The following is an 18,347-nucleotide window of genomic DNA, read 5'->3' on the forward strand; positions in this document are numbered from 1 at the left end:
ATCTCATATAATATGGTTGCGACACTGGGCGCTCTCTGACTCGTTGAATTTTTGGACATTTTCATAAGTCAAAATGAAGATAAAAGTCAACATTTTCATGTTCTTAGAAGTATACCTAAATATGCTCCAAAATTAATAATATTAATAAATAAATTCTTATGATAAATATTAAAAAGACGGAATAAGGTGGGGGCCGGGGGGAGAGGCTTGGCGATTTGTAGACGATTTGGATCGCCTGGGGAAGAAGCTCGGCGATTTCTAGATGATTTGGATCGCCAGCCAACTAACAGCCGTGTATTCGTTTTCACGCGGAGTTTCTATACGGCATTGAACCAACGAAACGCGTATTTAAAGAGGGAATCGGCGTTTTGTTTGGTGCCAATTTGAAGTGAAAAATAAATAAAAAAAATTCAAAGAATGAACGAGTAAAAGGAAAGTATAAAAGCAATTGAATTATCAGGAATAAACACGAGAGATAATTTGGAAAAAGTAAGAAAAAGGAAAGGAAAAGAAAGAAGGAAGAACAGCAAAGGAAATTGTCTGGAACTTTCCACCACGCAGAAAAGGAATCTCCAAATAACTCACAATCTCCGTTCCCATTATAATCGGTTTGGAGATTCTTTTGTTTTCCTTCAAAGCCAGCGTTTCGATTCCTCTCCTTTCTTCCGTTGTGTCTCTCTTTCGGAACAAATTATATTCGGTTCGATCTGCTATTTTGTCGATTGTCTGCTGATCGTTTGAATCATCGCAAACAGGTAATTCTCTGAAGATTTTTGTTTGATGTTGTTCGTTTTCTGGATTTTTGGAGAGGTTGTGTTCTTGTTCGTGTGAATTTGATTTGGAGTTCGATTGTTTTCATCGATGGATCTGATTTGTTTTTTTCGTTTGATTTATGTTGTTGTACATTTATAGATATTGAGTTGTTGAATTGAGATCCGGAAAGAATGGCGGAAGAACATAGATGCCAAGCGCCGAAGCTTTGCGTTAACAACTGCGGATTCTTCGGGAGTCCTGCGACGCAAGATCTCTGCTCAAAGTGCTACCGAGATCTGCAGTTGAAGGAACAGCAATCCTCCTCCGCCAAACTCGCCTTAAACCAAACCCTAACATCCGCCGCCGCTGCCACCATCGCGTCATCCTCCTTTGCGGACGCGTCGTTGTTAAATCTCGAATCGGATTCATTGGAAGCGAACCAGTCCTTTGAGGAGAAGGCGCAGGCGGCGGCAGATGTAACTCCGGCGCCGGCGCAGCAGCAGGCAAGCCGATGCACGACGTGCAGGCGGCGCGTAGGATTGACAGGGTTCAAGTGTAGGTGTGGGATGGTGTACTGTGGGACTCACCGGTACCCGGAGCAACACGGGTGTGAATTTGACTTCAAAGGGATGGGGAAGGATCAGATCGCGAAGGCAAATCCGGTGGTGAAAGGGGAGAAACTACAGAGGATCTGAAGGAGGAGAGAGAGAGAGAGGGACAAAATGGTCTTTTCAGTTTCTTTGGTGTGGGGCCAGCGCGTGGAGTTGACAGCCGCGGGACGGCGTTGGGACTATTCGCAAAAAATATTGATGGTTGTATAAAAATTCAATAATATGATCTATATTTCAATTTGTTTCCCGTGAAAGTCAGAAGCCCTACAAAATGGTATTTAAAAGGGTGATTAGGTCCTTAAAATAATAAATTATTCAATTAAACTATTTTTATTTTTTCATTTGCTTAAAATTTTAAATGCTTTCTTCGGAAAATAATGTTTAATGTCCATTAACTTTTACTAAATCAAGTTGATTTTCTATGCCTTCTTTATACGGGTGTAGAAACTTCATCCTAATATATGCATTTTAAAATTGTTAGGTTGATGACGATACCTAACGAGGCAAAACAAACAATATTTGCTAGTGATGGATTTGGGCTCACCGGGTGGTGGTATGCCAGCGAGGACACTGGATTTTTAAGGGAATGGATTGTGAGATCTCGCATCAGTTGAGATCTGACGACGATGTGTAATGGGCCAAAGCTGACAGTAGCTACTAGCGATGGGTTTGATTGTTACAAATGAGGACATCAGATAAAATTGGGACAATATAGAGAAGATTAGCTTGAGCCTACACAAAGATGACACACACAAATCGAGAATAATATCAGAGTCGGACACTAAGGCATGTTAGCGAGAACGCTAGGCCCCCATTGCAAGGACGACATGCGCAAATCGAAAGGTAATATCAAAATCAGTGAGAGGTGTGTCGATCCTACATCGATTGGAGAGGAAAACAAAGTATTTCTTTTAAAGGTATGAAAACCTCAACCTAACAGACACGTTTTCTCTATCGTGAGGCTGACGGTGATACATAATAGGCCAAAAAAGACAATATCGGCTTAAAAGTATATACCAGCAGTAAAATTTGATTCTTTTTCTGAAAAAGAAAGACCAATATTCCCCATCACGTTCAGCTAAACATAGTAAGGCTGAACTGACTCTCAAGTAGACCGTCTTCTTATGCCAAAAGAGGAAAAGAAAATACAAAAATAATTGTTTTTGTCGCAAAATTATATGTCCGGGGAATACTATACTCTTATATTATATTCTCTAATAATTAAATGTACAATACATTTAATTAATCTTATATTATAAGGTTTAGTGTCACGCTCTTTCTCGTAATTGCCAAACAAACCGCCAAAAAGACCATGCCCATCCAATAATAAGGTGCCACGTCAATTCATATTGGAATCATCGATTTTAAATTTAATTTAAAAGAAATAGTTTATATTCCATTTGGGGTATTAAAAAAATCCACAATTTATTGGATTAGCTGTAAAGCTTTGGGAACTGATACGGTGTGAATTTCGTGATACATGATGAGCCAGAGGCGTGATCTGAACCGTCTGATGTAATGTCATGATAAAGAGAGACGAAACGAAGCCACGTGGACTTGTTTGTATGGTTGTTTCCATGTACTGCGCCGCACATTAGTATTTCTGGTGTATATAAAATGGTGCAATAATGGCCGGGAGATCAACGGGAGAATCCTGCCCGGAAGCCAATGCCAATGATTCGCGGCTTTCTTTGATTCTCATAATTCGTCAATGGAACCGGCGGATTTATGTTAGGGTTTGTGACTCTGATTTGAATCTTTTGGTTTCGTTAATGGTTTATTGAACAGTCACTTACACTTAGTTGAATTCTTTAGTTTTCGTTTAAATGGTGAATTGTTTGGATTCGATACTGTTCTAACTGGATAATTCGTAGTTCAGTTACTTGCAGAAGTTAATTAGGAATTTTTTTGCATTGGTGTTGCTGTTTTTTAAGACTGTTCTTTCTCGGATTTGGAATCCTGAGGGTATCATTCTCGTTTGATCTTTGGATCTGTGGTTCTTGCTTCTTACCTACTCTTTTCTGATGTCGCCACCGACGAGATTGCATTCACATAAATCTCGCTTTTCGGATTTTTCTCCGAGTTCAAAATTTAAGCATCACAACTGATTTCTTTATCGTCTCATTGGATGCCGAACTTTTTGGAAATGGATCTGAGACGTATTGGTTCAAGATCTGTGCAATCTATGCCCGCATTCATTTAGCATTACCTCAAATCGGTCCGGCGGTTTCACTCTCGCGATGAAGAGTACGGTCCGTCCGGTGTTCAGTGTGTTGCTGTTCATCTCATTTGTTGTGCCTCTCATCTGCCGCCTCATCTTCCGCCGCGGCCTCAGTTCTTTCGAGCTGGAAACTTATGTAATCGGTTCGAGACCACCAGCATTCGTGTTTAATTCCACACTGCTGAAATTTGCTTCGGTTGATTTGGGAGAGAGACAGTCGAAGCGAGATATAGATCAATTGTTGGAGGCGAACTTTGGTGGCCCGAGGGCGTACAGGACTTATGCTACATGGCGAAGATTCAATCATTATGACAAGAAAGCGAGGCCCTCGAATAGCTTTCCAGTAACGTTCCGCTCGCCGGCCTTTTACCGACATTGGTTGGATTTCAGGCGGTCATTGAGTAGCTGGGTGAGAAAGAAACAGCTCACGACGGAGATTATGCCGAAACTGGTAAGACTCATCAAAGACCCAATTGACAGGCAGAATGGCTTTGTCGGTTCAGATAAAAAGTATTCCGCTTGTGCCGTCGTGGGGAACAGTGGAATCTTATTGAACAGTGCTTATGGGAAGCTGATTGACAGCCACGAGATTGTTATTCGATTGAACAACGCAAGGACAGATAATCATGAGAGCAAAGTTGGCTCTAAAACCAACATTTCTTTCATCAATAGCAACATCTTACACCTTTGTGCCAGAAGAGAAGGGTGTTTCTGCCACCCCTATGGGCCAAACGTGCCGACAATCATGTACATTTGTCAACCTGTACATTTCATGGACTACACTATCTGCAACAAATCCCACAAATCTCCGCTGCTGATTACTGATCCGAATTTTGATGCTCTGTGCTCTAGGATTGTGAAATATTACTCTGTCAAACGCTTTATGGAGGTGACAGGGAAGTCGATGGAAGAATGGAGCTCAGCCCACGAAGGTCCTTTATTCCACTATTCTTCTGGTATGCAAGCCGTCATGTTGGCCGTAGGAATTTGCGACAAAGTTAGTATATTCGGATTCGGGAAATCGCCTTCAGCAAAGCATCATTATCACACAAACCAGAAGAATGAATTGGGGCTGCACGATTACGAGGCAGAGTATGATTTTTATTACGATTTGATTGCTAGGCCACAGAGAATACCTTTCTTGTCGGACAAGTTCAAGGTACCTCTTACGGTTTTATATAAGTGAATTCGATCTTGTCGTTGTTGATTAGATAACTTGTGAATTCGATCTTGTCGTTGTTGATTAGATAACTTGCTTCATTCTTTGTTGGTGTATAGTTGTTCGTTTAGGCTGTCTTATGACTGATCTCAAAGGAAAATTTTTATTTTGGTGCATGCTTTACAACTTGTTAACATTTTTGAGCGAGCATGATTTCGAATTTACACCAATCATGAATAGATGTGAAGAATGAGTATAGCAATATTAGTACCCATGCAAATTTATAGGAAGGGGAGGGATCAGGGAAATTTACTCGAATGTTGAACACTATAGCTTTGTAACACCAAAAGGTGACCTTAGCCTATAACATCATACTGTCGTGCAGACTTCCTAATTGAAACTAAGCTGAGCTAAGAAAGACGATGGAAAAGGCACCACAGAAACTGAGCACTACAACAGGTTAGAGATGATTATATTTACATTGTGATGTGAATCAACTCTCCGTACAAAAAAGGCACAAAAGGGACAGTAGAGATATATGCAGGGAATGCTTCGATATCTGCTTCAATTTCCCTTCATTCCTTTGTGTCCATCACCACCTCTTTCTCCTCGTACTTCACCCCCACCAAGAACCTTATACTCGCCTGCATGGTATAGGAACCAGAGTATTAGAGACTTGCCAAATTAGGAAACATAACATTCGAGGGAAAAAAATTACCAGTTCATAGGAGACATACCTGCTTGGTATCGTAGACAGAATACTCATTGTATTCAAGAGGGCTATCTTTGTGCTCTGATGCGATCAAAGTTCCACATGGAACTCTAATATCATCCTTCCAAACAAAGTGTTCTGATTCGTCTGTCTTCTTCCTACCCAATGCTTTCACTCCCATCTTCTTCTCCTCTAATGATTTTGTGTCCTGTCCCAACCACTTGCTAGTTAATTCAACCTTGACCAGAACTGTACAAAGACGCCAGAAAATCAAGTTCATAGGTTACCTCAGGTGGGCTTGTTATCTCTATCATCTCTTCCCCGAGAGAAACAATAGCCAGGACCAAAAAACCTTCTGGCCTGTCTACGGCAGTAAAACCGTATCTAGCTGCCTCCGCCGCAGCATCAGAGCACACAATTGCTCGGCCGAACTGCAAAGCAAAACGATAATCCATATTGAGGTTCGTTTTGATGTTTATAAGAAAATATTACAATGTTCCAATTGCCTAGGTACCATGTAACCCGGGACTGGAAGAGAGCATATTGCTGGCAAGAAGCCTTTGTGCAAATGCCTCAAGAGATTCGAACTCCGGGTGCCTATCAAGAAAGTAGGAAATTTAGATGGAAACAATTACGCTGAAGTGAGGGTAAGTAAATAGGGATTCAACCAACCCACCACACCACAAGAGGACTTTATTTGGTAGCTTCTTTATCTCTTCGTAGCTGGGGAGAGCTGCTGATTCTACAGAAAAAATGTTGTCAACACTCACTCCATATTCCTGGAAAACACATTCAAACCACGAACTTCAATAATCGAGATTCTCTGAATTATGTTGTCGAGTATTCAATTGAACGTTGATTCTTACAATATCTCCAACTTTCACAGGTTCGTAGGTTTTCTCTAGATAGTTCACAATCATTTTATAGTCATCTGAATCCTTGTCCAGAAGGGAAATAGAACCACCCAGTTTCTTATATCGATCCGAGAGTGGATCGTCAATGGTAGATCCAGTCATGTCGCCAATGAGATGTGAAGCCACTGTTATATCTCGAACACTCTCCAACACAGCCGCAGCCTGGATAATTAAGCGGCTAAGATAACATGAACCAAAAAGAAAAGGAAGTTTGCAACCAATAGTAGAAAGGTCCTAATTGGGGCATCATACATGTTCAGCAATTTCTTGATAGTCCTTGAAGATCAAAGGTCTGGTAGAGTGCATGAGAGTGAACCATCTATTACTGTAATCTGTCCAAACAGCTTCAGCCTTAAGTCCCGTCTCTTTCATTGATTTTACTTTCTCTATGAATTCCAGAAGGACCTCTTCGCCTGCAAAGAGTTTTCCACTTTACACCGAGCAGACGAACAAAAACAAAAGGGGAAAAGGGAAGGGCCAATAGGGCTTACATCTCTTCAAGTGAAGATTAGAAAGCATTCCCATCGGGAACTCCGGAGGGTCATGCCCCATCTCCATAAGAGCATACCTGGGGTTGAAGGACAAAGGTGTAAGATCTCATGGCGCAGGAAGGGAAAGCGTTTTATAGAGAGGCCTTACTTGTAAATCTCTTGGCTACACAAAACCTTCATAAAGTTGGCAACCACTGGCTCAAGCTTGCTGTGAACAGATGCAACTCCTAGCTGCCGAAGACCAAGCCCTCCATGTCTCACATCCACACCATCATCCTATAAAGTATAACCATTGCCATAGACAAGGAAAAAAAAATCAAATATCATTTGTCGGACGAATTCATGAACAAATGACCGAAAAACTAGGATTATACCATATCGATGGGATAGAAAGACAAGCGTTTCTTCTCAAACTTCTTCTCCCTTTCCCATGGCTCGAATTCATTTCCAGTTATTTCCTCGAACAGCCGCACAAACTCCTTTATAGCATTTCCCTCGTTTTCCCATTCCTCCAGCCTTTCCTCTGCGTTGGGATTATCGCCAACTTTTCCTTTCTTATAGAACAGATGCAAGTTCTTATCAGGTACTTTGATCAGTTGAGTAATACAATACCTACAACAATAGCTCGTGAATTAGAATCAGCTGGGAAAAAAATTTAATGAACAAGAACTTTCTGGGGAGAAGTTCGGTATGCTACTCATTAAGTCCTCGGCCTTGATCACAAAGCGAAAAGGCGCAATTGTACAAGATCCCGTCCTTTTCAAATATCTCTCCACCTTGTTCTTGTAATTTGGTATCCTTGTAAACCCCTCTCTTTCCATATAATTTGAGCTGCAGAACACACGTAAAAGTAACCGGTAAGAACTCTAAATATTAATCTACAGTATGTTCAAAATGATATTGTACTTCAGCTGTGAGTGATTCAAGTGCCTCTTCAGATGGATCTTGTTTGTCCCAAGGGATCCCTTTGCCTTCGACAGTGAGATCTGTTACAATATCATAAGCTTCCAGTGGTTGAGCTTCTTGCTTCTCAATGCTATCAAGCAGCCAAGCTTCTCGAACGACCCGTATTCCTCTTTCACTGGAAAAGAGAACATTATTGGCATGAAATTTGAAAACCAAACAGCCCTGAAAACTGCATGTATCTTGGATAGAAGGAAAGAAACGCACACTGCTTCTGCAACTTTGGAAGATCCACCACGTTCTCTCTCGGCAGGAGAGACAACCAAACAACTGACACCTGCAAAGATTTGTTCATTAAAACCGCGACCAATTACAGCGAGGAACAGAATCAAGGACTCGATGAGAACAAAGAGATTGTACCTATAACAGAATTGTTAACAGTCCCTCCATGCTTCTCAATTTCTTTTCTCCAGTAATGCTGAGTTAATAGTCATCGAAAACTTGTTAGCCATCACAATAAAAACTCGTGCCATGCTAGTTCAATCCCAACCCATCGACTTACATGAGTTCTCGAAAGACGACCAGAGAGTGAAATTGTCATTCCTGAGAAGGGTTTATCTGATTGGCCAAGATTTCTCTTACGACGTTGACCTGGATTTTGATACTTCTTTATCAACTACACCATAAAGAAACAGAGTTCAACTAAGAAAATTGTTGGTACGATGATGTCTGGCTATCTAGAAAAAGAAGAAACAAGTGCAGGAAATGGAGTGTTACATCTGATATGGGAGAATTCAAGACTGATTCTGGTAACTTATTGGTTTCATTTTTCCTAGGTGGATCCTTGGTTTTGAAGGTACAAGTAGACCATTCGCTTAGAAATCCATTGCAGGCATAGCGTTTCCCATCAAATACCAGGTTGCCACTACAGACTGGGCAACCTTCTAGGGCACCATAGAACAGCAAGTCTTGACTGCCAATGTGAGATCAGCTCAGCAAATGATACACGAAAAGAATGATTCACTGATATAAAGAAAAGCCTATGATGCTGCAGTTGTTGATATTAATGGAGTACCATTTAGAAGCAACCTCATAGTCAGGGCCAGTGGAGTCTTGCTCATTCATTTGCAGAATCTCTTTCATTTGATCAATGGAAATACTCTCTCTTGTAGCTTTACAGAACGATTCAAACTCGTCTGCAAGATCGGTTTCAGATTTGCAGTTCGGGCACCCATTTTCGTCTTCAGACTTCACTTTCTTAGGTGATTGTTCATTTTCATGTGTCTTGCTCTCTGCCTTTTGTTTCCTTGTCATTATCTTTTCTTCTTCACCAGAACCATGAGCGTGAGAATGGGATCTCTTTTCATGAACCTTCAAAATTTGTACACAAATTAGCTAATTTTCTTGAACTTTCTGACATTTCTTTTATGAACTTTCACTTGTGTTCTTTCTCTACTTGCAGAAACACCATTTTTGCATCAGGTGGACTTCTCAAAGGATTTGGCCGACAGCTTAATGGAATTTACAGGTACCAATGTTAGTTGTTATTTTGATTTGAACTTCTACTAGTTCTTAGTTAGATGATTAAGCTGGAAAACACAAGACAGACGCATAAACATCAGAAGAACACTGATTTGGTTAAATGAGTAGCAAACCCATGAAACATTAACGCTAGAGATTCATAGAAACGAATGAAAGCGCATCTGTGTATATAATATAGAAGCTAAGAGGATCAAACCTTCATCTTTCAGTTTTTCTCTCTGTTTTGGATGAACACAGATGAGAGAGCAGCAAAAATAAAGCACTCCCCAACAAAGAAGGCAGTGAAAGGCAAAGCAATCAGATCCAAGTTTGAAGCTTGAAGCACTAAAGTTTAAGATTTGGAAAATAGCTGAAAGAGAGAGACCATTCCATGGATTTCCTTTAACGTTGCATAACTTTGTGATAGTGACAACTTCCGAGAGAGACACGTCCGTGCTTGTTCTTGACTTCTCTGTCAAACTAGTAGAATTCCATGTGTTATGGAGCACCAAAGTGAATACCACGTGTCCAATTGGATGCCTTTTGAAAGCCTCAGCTATTGACAGGTAGTGGAATGTAAACTGAGTTTTGTTTCTCTGTCCCTTCTGTAATACCTGCAGATTAATTTAGGATTGGACGCTCTAACCCAACCGCTAACTGATATTGTCCTCTTTAGACTTTTCTTTTCGAGCTTTCCCTCAACGTTTTAAAACGGGTTTGTTAGGAAGCCACACCCTTATAAAAAATGCTTTGTTATCCTCCCCAACTAAAGTGAGATCTCACAATCCACCCCTTTCAAGACCGATCCTGACACTCGTTTCCTTCTCCAATCGATATGTAGGACCCCTATTCTACTCCTTTTTGGGGCTCGTGTCCATCTCTCTTCGAGGCTCAACCTCCTCACTAGTAGACGCATTTTAAAAGCTTTGATGAGAAACTCGAAAGAAAAAACTTACATAGGACAATATCTATTAGCGGTGGGCTTGAGCGTGTTCACGACTAGAACCTCCAACATTGAAAATGTTGAATCAAATGTGTATCTACCTCTCATATGCAATGAAATCACTAGTGTTTCAGACACAACCATTACCTATAATATAATATATGGTGTTTCAGACAAAACCGTTCCTTGCTGTAAAATAGTGTCTCGGCCAAACCCATTACTTGCTGTAAAATTTTCAACATTTACACATAAAACTTTCCTCAATGTCGATAAAACAGATACTCTTCCCCCTCTTCACCAATCCATGCTTGCTGCCCTCCTCATTGTCATCAACCTCTCTGTTGGCTTCTGTCTCTTTTCCAGCTCCTTCCTCTGCATCATCTGCAACACAACACAATAATCTCATACCGAAAAGCTTCATAAAACCTACTCGAAAAATCTCGAAAAGATCGACTCGAATTGCTTGCCTCTTTCTGTCTATCCATTTCAGATTCAATCTGCATATTTGATGTTATTAAGATCAGGAAATGAAAGTCAAGAGAATGAATGTAATAACGCATGTTGAATGTTGCTAGAAAAAGACAACTTCACCAGTGTTTGCTTTAGTTTTTCATTCTCTTCTTTCAGCTGATTCAGTTCTGCTTCCAACTCCACTGTGTATGCCTGTAATCAACGATCATGACTCTAGTTAGTTCATTATATATTATCAATCTCTTACAGTTTGCTCTCTGTATCAGTGAATCATGATGATTAGACAAGCATGGGAACCTGTTTTCTAGCCCGAGATCGAGCAGCTGATTCCCGATTCTTGATCATCCTATGCTGCCTCCGCTGCACCACAAATTCTGGGGACCTATTAATGATCCTCTTCCTGCTGCTATGCTCACCCCAATCAGTCAAGCTTTGAGATATCTGAATTGAGCTGTTATCAGATGGCTCCACACCAACTGATGGGGTAAGCATTTGGTTAGTTGAAAACAAATTCCCAGGAAAGTTCATAGCAGCATTCTGATGATTATGATAAGACATGTTCTGCCCCAAATTTCCCCCCATCGAGCATGGCAGCTGCTTCATTGAAGAAGATGATGATGATTCTTGAACCATTCCAGCTTTGACCAAGAAATCCTCCAATGTCCGTTCTCCTAAACCCTGCTGGCTGTAGCATGGATTCTGCTGAATGTTCATGAACTTCTGCCATTGTGGGTATGTTTGTTCTGCCGAAGCTTGGCGAGACAGGGTTAGCCTTGAATTATTAATAGTATTGGCAGCCATGAAAGGGAGATTTTGAGGCTCATTTAATTCATTGGTTTGTGAGTGAATTTGGTTTTGAGTTCCTTCAACATTCCAGAGATTGGAAAGTATCTCATCCATGCCTAAACACCCAAAATTCTTCCCACTTTTGTACTGAATTTCATCAACTGGTTGAGATAAAATGGAGTTGTTTTTGTTCAGTGAAGAGATGAAATTGTCACTTAATACTCCATTTGATGGCGGCTGTGCTGCTGCTGCTGCTTCTGGTATCATTTGCCCAATCGCCATATGTTCAAATCCTGAATTCTCCATTTCTCCAACATGAAACCAACCTGCTCTGTTTGGATGCCTAGAAAATCACCAAGAAAATTCTTCCTTTCAGATTCCCTGTTGAGCAGTGAGTGAAATCAAAAGCTAAGAAAACAGACCCATTTCAAGGAAGAAATCAAATCCAACAGCGAAAGTAAAACCAAACAATGAAGAACAGATTCAAACTGAAACTGAGACCCAATTCAAAACTTGCATGCAAAGCTTGACCCACAAATCATCATAGAAAATTGTTCCAAAACAGAAACAGAGTTTCAAAGCGATGGATGTGATGTTACCTTTGAGAACAAACAGAAGGAGTTGCAGAGAAATGGATCAAAAATTCTGAAAATTTGCTTTAAAAAAAAAAAAAAAAAAAAAGAATCAGAGGAGGAGGAAGAGGAAGAGAGAAGCAGATGAGTAAACAGAGAGACTTTGTTGTTGTTTATATAAGGAAGTGGGATTTAATTTTAGATACGTTTCGGCACCCGTGTTGGGTTAGTAAACAGTATGAATCAAGATATCTCAATCATACAAAAATTTGAAAAAAAAAGTATAATATTCATAGTTCATGACTATAATCTGCAAGTTTAAAGTAAAAAAATTACATCTTATGATAATTTGAACAACATTTTTGACAAGTTAATATAACTTCCATAAATTTCTAATAATTTTTTTATTAAAAAAATATAAGAAGTCTTGATAAATTCAATAATAATATATTGTTGAAAATATATAAATAAATAAATATATTTATGTATTTGTTTATTTGTTTATATTATATTATAATTGAAATTATAGCAACGTGACGATTCTCTGACCATTTTTTTATATTCCTTTTATTGGAAAAAAATAAATAAAGTTTTTTTTTTGTTCGACACGTGGAATCCAACATGCAACCGTTTTGCCTCAGCTGAGAGGGTAAACAAATTCCGAAGTACGAGGGCAAGAAGGACAAAGTCAGTTACCATCCTTTAATTTCAGCCGTTGGATTTGAATTCAATTTCATGAGGGCGCACGCACATGATTGGCAGGCGAGGTATGAGATCAAATCTGCTGCGGCCAAAACCACACCAACTCGATGAATCCGACCAATACCATTCGTACGATCTGACAGTGACTATCTGACATTGATTGTTTTGCGAATCTGTAACGTAACTTCAGGAGAAAAGTGTTTCCGTTGCAACTTTTCCACCCGTTGACTTTCATTTGTCGGTTTTTTTTATTATTTATATTTTTTAATTTTAAAAAACTAAAAAAAAAAAAACAAATAAAATTATACCATTTTTCATCCCAAATTTATTATTATTATATTAAACAAATATATATGGTAACTTATCCTCTGATGATTTCTCCAAAACATCTCATGTTAATGTAAATAGTGTCCACTAACCTTATTTCACGAGCTCTTGAACAAAGTACATCATTTATTCGACATTCATTATAACCACATTCAAATCTCACAACTTCTATGTTCGATACTCGAAGATTCTATTGATATGTCTAAGTTAAGATATGACTATGATACTGTCAGAAACAATGACTCTTTTAATTGACTGAGCAGAATCTCGAGATTATATTATCTGGCCACGAGATATCTTTATTAGTTTCCAAAATTTAACTTGTTTCTTTTCGAAAAAAGGAATCATGCAAAAAGTAGATAACAAAATTCATAGATAAGAGCGGATTTATAAATTTAATTTTATTTAAAAAAATCATAATTTGAGTGTTAAATATATAAGATTAATATATCATTAACTATAGGGTTTTTATTATCTTTAGGTTGTTTTTTTTTTATTATTATCTTATAAAAATGATTATTTAGGTTAAAAAATTTACAACTCGAACAATTGTTTGGTCTAAAACAACATCTCAACCCACCGCTATGCAGTTGGTGAAATGTTTGTTGTCTTAAAATGTTTGCCTGAAAACCACACTTAGTTTAGTGTAAACTTGTTAACAATTTTGGTCACCTTGTCTTTTGTAAGAGAATGTTGAAGCCATTAGTTGCGGAAGTGTTTCATAAAACGTTGTAATACGTGATTTTAAGATATGATAAACGTAATTATCTGATGAACAAAACCTCAAAGATTTGAGAGCTTATCCATGGCTAAGACGATGTTGTCTATACCGTGGATGACTGGTCGGTTGATGATGGTCTCCGTCAAGGACTGGTGGAGCTGACCGAGGCCTTTGGTAAAAGCATCCTCAGCCTGCTGTGACCAATGTTGCACTTTGTAAACTTCGTTACTTGTTGTTCGCTTATTGGGTCACATTAAAATGTAGACTAAATTAATAAAAATATCAACAAATTTTGTATTTTTATCGATATATATGGTTATTTTTAATTAGTAACGGTCCGCTCATTTTATTATTATTATTTTTCTAGACATGGAAATTAGGTTAAAAGTTATAGCTTTTTAGAAATTTTTAATGCATAATAATTATAAGATTAAAATAAAAATTAAAATTAATATGACGTAATTATTCGGGATTATTTTCATAATAATTTGAATTGGGTTGGATAATTATGTGATCATTGTTCTTGTCATCTAGGTCAAAGTCTCTCGTCTATAACATTGCATCTCATCTTGTGCTTCAGATTCTCAACAATATAGTTCATGTATCATAACATCATCTCCAGTCCCGAGTCGTCATCGACCCTCACTACTCACTCAAGCACCTATCGAGAATCGACCGTATGAGTCAAATAGTCTAAGACATCCCGAACATTCGTTCGTCCGTGTTCCATCGAGGCATGTACCCTCCTCTTCCTTTGTTCGACTCTGAAAAATCCTATTGACATGACTAAATTAAAAAAAAAATAGACAATTGAATCAACGGTGTCCCGAGATCTAGAATTTGTGGTGAGAACTTAAATAGTTGTAGTGGGGTTCGAGAGCGGCTGAAGAGGCACTGTGAGGAGGTGGCCGGGAAAGTGATGGTGCCGGAGAAATGGGGGAAAGAAGAGTTGCTAAAGGACTGGATAGACTACTCGACCTTCGATAGAATCTTGACTGCTGACAGAATCGCGTCGGCGAGGGCGTCACTTGTGGCGGAGGGGCGGCGGAGCAGCCCCCGATCCAGTTCACGGTCACCGTTGAGGGTAGAAAGTAGGTGTTGAGATGGAAATATGTATTGAAATTACTTTATAGACAAACAAACCCGGTTCATAAAAAATTATTAGCTCGCTTCGTCTTGTCAGTGATTTATTTCCTACGTTAAAGGTTGTAATTTATTAGTGTACTCGGGTTGAATTGAATTTTTTTTAATAAAATTTTATAAAATTCAAATATCAAACATTTACAAGCTACTGTGGATTACTAACATATGTTACAAAAATTTCTTAATTATTGTTCGGGTTTTGTTACGAACCATATTTTTAAATAATCAGGTTGACCTGATTAAAAAATCTACCGTTCATAATTGAACCGAGCACAGGTTAATTATGGATTATACGAAAGAATTACATTTAATTATATAGTTTTTGAGCTATATTACTAAATTTTGTGAGCAAACGTTATTATTTGATAATTATTTATACCACGTGTTAATTACGTATTATATGAGAATCTATTTAAGTTTAATTGCTTATTATAAAATTTTGAAAGTACAATAACTAAATAAAATACATATGGTAGAAAAACGAGCCCTCAAGGCCCATGTTCAAGGCCCATTGGACAACAAGTTTGGCCAATATTGGGCCCAATATGAACATGGCCGTACAGCCCGGCCCATGATCGTGTTCGCAAAATTACGGTCCTCCTATCATAGGTTTATCACCGCGCCTTCTTTTTGGATCGCATCTCTTCGGTCGTCCATTATATATCTATTGTCAGCTGCCGTCGAAAAACCCTAGCTTAGCTTCTTCTCACCAGGTACGAATCTACACTCTTTCGAACTGAGATTTATTTTTGTTGAAACTGCTACTTAATTCTATTGCGCTGCGGCATTTTTTTTCGTCTTGTTTGTTCTTCCTTAATTTGATATTCAGTTCTTGTTTATCTCTATCTTGTATTTTTTACTCGTGTGGTTGTTCGTTTACTTCGTGTTTTGATTAGGTTTGTTCCTTTTTTCTTCTTTTCAGTGAGTCTGTAGCTGCTCCTTGAAAAGAAAGGGTTCCGAAAATGAGGTATGTCGAACTGTTTTTCCTTATAGTTTATATACTGTTCAGAATCTTGTTTAGAACACGATTTTGATTAGTGCTTCTGCGGCTGTTTATGTTAAATATGCCGTGGCTATAAATTTAGTTCGCGTTCTTTTCTCCTGGAAGATTTGGAAGTATGAAGTTGCATCGTAAGAATTTATATGCCGTGGCTATAAATTTAGTTCTCATTCTTTTCTCCTGGAAGATTTGGAAGTATGAAGTTGCATCGTTGGAATTTATATGCTGTGGCTATAAATTTAGTTCGCATTCTTTTCTCCTGGAAAATTTGGAAGTATGAAGTAGGAATTTACTTGAGCTATATTTTGAAGAGTTCATGTTTCTACCAATTCTGGAGTTTACAATACTTGTTCATACGTTTATAATAAATTGAAATTTTGTTTATTGGAGGCTTTTGGTTTGTATCAGTTGCGTTACGTGTTTTTTTGAATTTACTGAATGTAGTTTTGCTGGTTTATATCTGCAGCAAACTTCAGAGTGAAGCGTTGAGAGAAGCCATTTCATCTATCTTTGGTGATAGCACTGAAAAGAAGCGCAACTTTACTGAGACTATTGAACTTCAGATTGGACTGAAGAACTATGATCCTCAGAAGGACAAGCGTTTCAGTGGATCAGTGAAGTTGCCCCATATCCCTCGCCCTAAGATGAAGCTTTGCATGCTTGGAGATGCTTTGCACGTTGAAGAGGTAGGCTTTATATTCTCGTAACCTTTCCACTTGTCTTGTCCAGTTACTGTTGTCCTTGTTTTTTCTTCTGTGTGGAGTGATGACTCTTTATTTTTTGGGTAATCTGATCTGGCTAGCTTCTCAACTCTAATAGTACTATTTTGTGTGAGGCTTGGTGTATTTTATGTCATAATCCTACTAGCTACCGTGTTTAAGAATATTTATGAAGTTTTCAACGGCAATTAGATCTGGATAATAAGTTTATGGTCGTTTCCATTTGTGTTCTATAGGCATGATGCTGAATTCTGTATGAGCATTATAAGTGACTTCGTACTTGTTGTGGAAAACAATATACTTTAGCATTTCATGCATAGTAAATAGAAATTTCTAAACTGTTGTACGTCAGCTCTATCCGTTTACTAAAATGTGCGGATGCTTATTCTAGGCAGAGAAGATTGGTATGGATTATATGGATGTGGAAGGTTTGAAGAAGCTAAACAAGAACAAGAAGTTGGTGAAGAAACTTGCCAAGAAATATCATGCCTTTTTGGCATCTGAAGCTGTTATCAAGCAAATTCCCCGTCTTTTGGGCCCTGGGCTCAACAAGGCAGGCAAGTGTTCTGAACTACTAGACATCCGGAATTTACCCTTTTGATCGTTAGTAAGTTCTTGTTAGTTTTATCGTCGTGGTGATGCAAGCTAGTGGCATCTGAAAGGCTCTCGATAGACTGCATGCTTGTAAATTGAATTCCTATCTTTTCTTTTGAAAATGCTGTTTTGTTTTGCACAGCTCACATAAGTAAGTCATATTTTCGTAGTTCTTACTAACATCGACATGTACATTGTCGTTACAGGTAAGTTCCCTACCCTGGTTACTCACCAAGAATCCCTCGAGTCTAAAGTCAACGAGACAAAGGCAATGGTTAAGTTTCAGCTAAAAAAGGTTCTTTGCATGGGTGTTGCCGTCGGTAACGTCGCCATGGAGGAGAAGCAAGTTTTTCAGAACGTTCAAATGAGTGTCAATTTCCTTGTTTCCTTGTTGAAAAAGAATTGGCAAAACGTAAGTCACTGGCATACTTTCCCCCCATGTCATTTTAGTTCTTTGATTATAATCACACCTTCGTATTTTGATTAAAGAACATACTAACACATAATCAATCCTTGTCCTTGTGTCGACTTATGGAGATTGGATGTTTCTTCTTGTTCATCAGGTGAGGTGCTTGTACCTGAAGAGTACTATGGGAAAGGCATATCGAGTCTTCTGAGAACTTTTCAAATTTTAGATAGTACTGTTTGCTCTTTCGTTTAAGAACCAACCAGGTTGAGGTGAAGTTCTATATTATGATTGGTAAAAGTTTTCCTGTTTATTTTTCTTTTATTTATTTTTTGTTTAGCACAACAAAACCATTAGCTGCACAATCTTTAACACTCGTGATGGGAGTAATGTTTTCTTCTTTCCTTTTGTTCTCTTATGTTTTGTAGATTTTTTTTTTCAATTTATAATATATTCAATTAATAATTCAAACAGCTTATTTTAAATTAAAATTACGAAAATTTTCGATTTTGAACTTTAGATGATGCCTTAACCTTCTTTAAATAATTAAAACCTAATTGCTTTTAAAATGCTGATATTTTAAAGCTGAATTGGCTTGTGCTTCCGAAGATATGACGTTTAAGATTCATTCATCCATCTGTTTGGCACCATTGTTTATGATTGTATCAACAAATTGAA

General features: G+C 38.4%; 5 protein-coding genes and 1 non-coding gene across 13 annotated transcripts; 4 read left to right on the forward strand and 2 right to left on the reverse strand.

The window, feature by feature from the left end:
- The first annotated feature begins 408 nt into the window (after nucleotides 1-408).
- Nucleotides 409-1,618, forward strand: LOC111459408 (zinc finger A20 and AN1 domain-containing stress-associated protein 3-like). 3 transcript variants are annotated; one of them, XM_023102303.1, is made up of 2 exons: nucleotides 409-755; nucleotides 913-1,618. In XM_023102303.1, the coding sequence occupies exon 2, from the start codon at nucleotides 945-947 to the stop codon at nucleotides 1,446-1,448; it is 504 nt and encodes a 167-aa protein (XP_022958071.1). In that variant the 5' UTR covers nucleotides 409-755; nucleotides 913-944; the 3' UTR covers nucleotides 1,449-1,618. The 3 variants fall into 3 exon arrangements, with proteins under 3 accessions (XP_022958071.1, XP_022958070.1, XP_022958072.1); XM_023102302.1 differs by having other exon boundaries at nucleotides 412-755; nucleotides 905-1,618; XM_023102304.1 differs by lacking the exon at nucleotides 409-755 and adding an exon at nucleotides 792-810 and having other exon boundaries at nucleotides 905-1,618.
- A 421-nt stretch (nucleotides 1,619-2,039) lies between these two features.
- On the forward strand, nucleotides 2,040-2,142 carry LOC111459871. Its single transcript, XR_002713346.1, has one exon. It is a non-coding gene; the product is annotated as a U6 spliceosomal RNA (small nuclear RNA).
- A 718-nt stretch (nucleotides 2,143-2,860) lies between these two features.
- On the forward strand, nucleotides 2,861-11,110 carry LOC111459406 (beta-1,6-galactosyltransferase GALT29A-like). 6 transcript variants are annotated; one of them, XM_023102297.1, is made up of 4 exons: nucleotides 2,862-3,100; nucleotides 3,299-4,744; nucleotides 9,227-9,292; nucleotides 9,544-9,554. In XM_023102297.1, the coding sequence occupies exons 2-3, from the start codon at nucleotides 3,605-3,607 to the stop codon at nucleotides 9,278-9,280; spliced, it is 1,194 nt and encodes a 397-aa protein (XP_022958065.1). In that variant the 5' UTR covers nucleotides 2,862-3,100; nucleotides 3,299-3,604; the 3' UTR covers nucleotides 9,281-9,292; nucleotides 9,544-9,554. The 6 variants fall into 6 exon arrangements, with proteins under 6 accessions (XP_022958064.1, XP_022958065.1, XP_022958063.1 ...); XM_023102296.1 differs by lacking the exon at nucleotides 9,544-9,554 and adding an exon at nucleotides 10,966-11,110 and having other exon boundaries at nucleotides 2,861-4,744; XM_023102295.1 differs by having other exon boundaries at nucleotides 2,862-4,744.
- On the reverse strand, nucleotides 5,053-9,593 carry LOC111459405 (poly [ADP-ribose] polymerase 3). The gene is made up of 18 exons (XM_023102294.1): nucleotides 9,503-9,593; nucleotides 8,840-9,135; nucleotides 8,542-8,737; nucleotides 8,327-8,440; nucleotides 8,185-8,242; nucleotides 8,032-8,101; nucleotides 7,768-7,942; nucleotides 7,559-7,692; nucleotides 7,236-7,473; nucleotides 7,010-7,137; nucleotides 6,862-6,938; nucleotides 6,623-6,783; nucleotides 6,323-6,532; nucleotides 6,133-6,235; nucleotides 5,971-6,053; nucleotides 5,744-5,887; nucleotides 5,482-5,664; nucleotides 5,053-5,388 (listed from the first exon to the last, which is right to left on the reverse strand). Exons 1-18 carry the CDS (start codon nucleotides 9,506-9,508, stop codon nucleotides 5,320-5,322), a joined length of 2,445 nt encoding a protein of 814 aa, XP_022958062.1. The 5' UTR covers nucleotides 9,509-9,593; the 3' UTR covers nucleotides 5,053-5,319.
- LOC111459407 (ABSCISIC ACID-INSENSITIVE 5-like protein 1) lies at nucleotides 10,300-12,238 on the reverse strand. The gene is made up of 5 exons (XM_023102301.1): nucleotides 12,085-12,238; nucleotides 10,997-11,866; nucleotides 10,820-10,891; nucleotides 10,696-10,725; nucleotides 10,300-10,609 (listed from the first exon to the last, which is right to left on the reverse strand). Exons 2-5 carry the CDS (start codon nucleotides 11,789-11,791, stop codon nucleotides 10,523-10,525), a joined length of 984 nt encoding a protein of 327 aa, XP_022958069.1. The 5' UTR covers nucleotides 11,792-11,866; nucleotides 12,085-12,238; the 3' UTR covers nucleotides 10,300-10,522.
- A 3,313-nt stretch (nucleotides 12,239-15,551) lies between these two features.
- Nucleotides 15,552-18,073, forward strand: LOC111459828 (60S ribosomal protein L10a-like). The gene is made up of 6 exons (XM_023102906.1): nucleotides 15,552-15,663; nucleotides 15,873-15,917; nucleotides 16,417-16,636; nucleotides 17,061-17,226; nucleotides 17,470-17,675; nucleotides 17,827-18,073. Exons 2-6 carry the CDS (start codon nucleotides 15,913-15,915, stop codon nucleotides 17,878-17,880), a joined length of 651 nt encoding a protein of 216 aa, XP_022958674.1. The 5' UTR covers nucleotides 15,552-15,663; nucleotides 15,873-15,912; the 3' UTR covers nucleotides 17,881-18,073.
- The last annotated feature ends 274 nt before the right edge of the window (nucleotides 18,074-18,347 follow it).

Source organism: Cucurbita moschata, unplaced genomic scaffold, assembly GCF_002738365.1.
Source record: "Cucurbita moschata cultivar Rifu unplaced genomic scaffold, Cmos_1.0 Cmo_Scf00022, whole genome shotgun sequence".
Classification (NCBI taxonomy): Eukaryota; Viridiplantae; Streptophyta; class Magnoliopsida; order Cucurbitales; family Cucurbitaceae; genus Cucurbita; species Cucurbita moschata.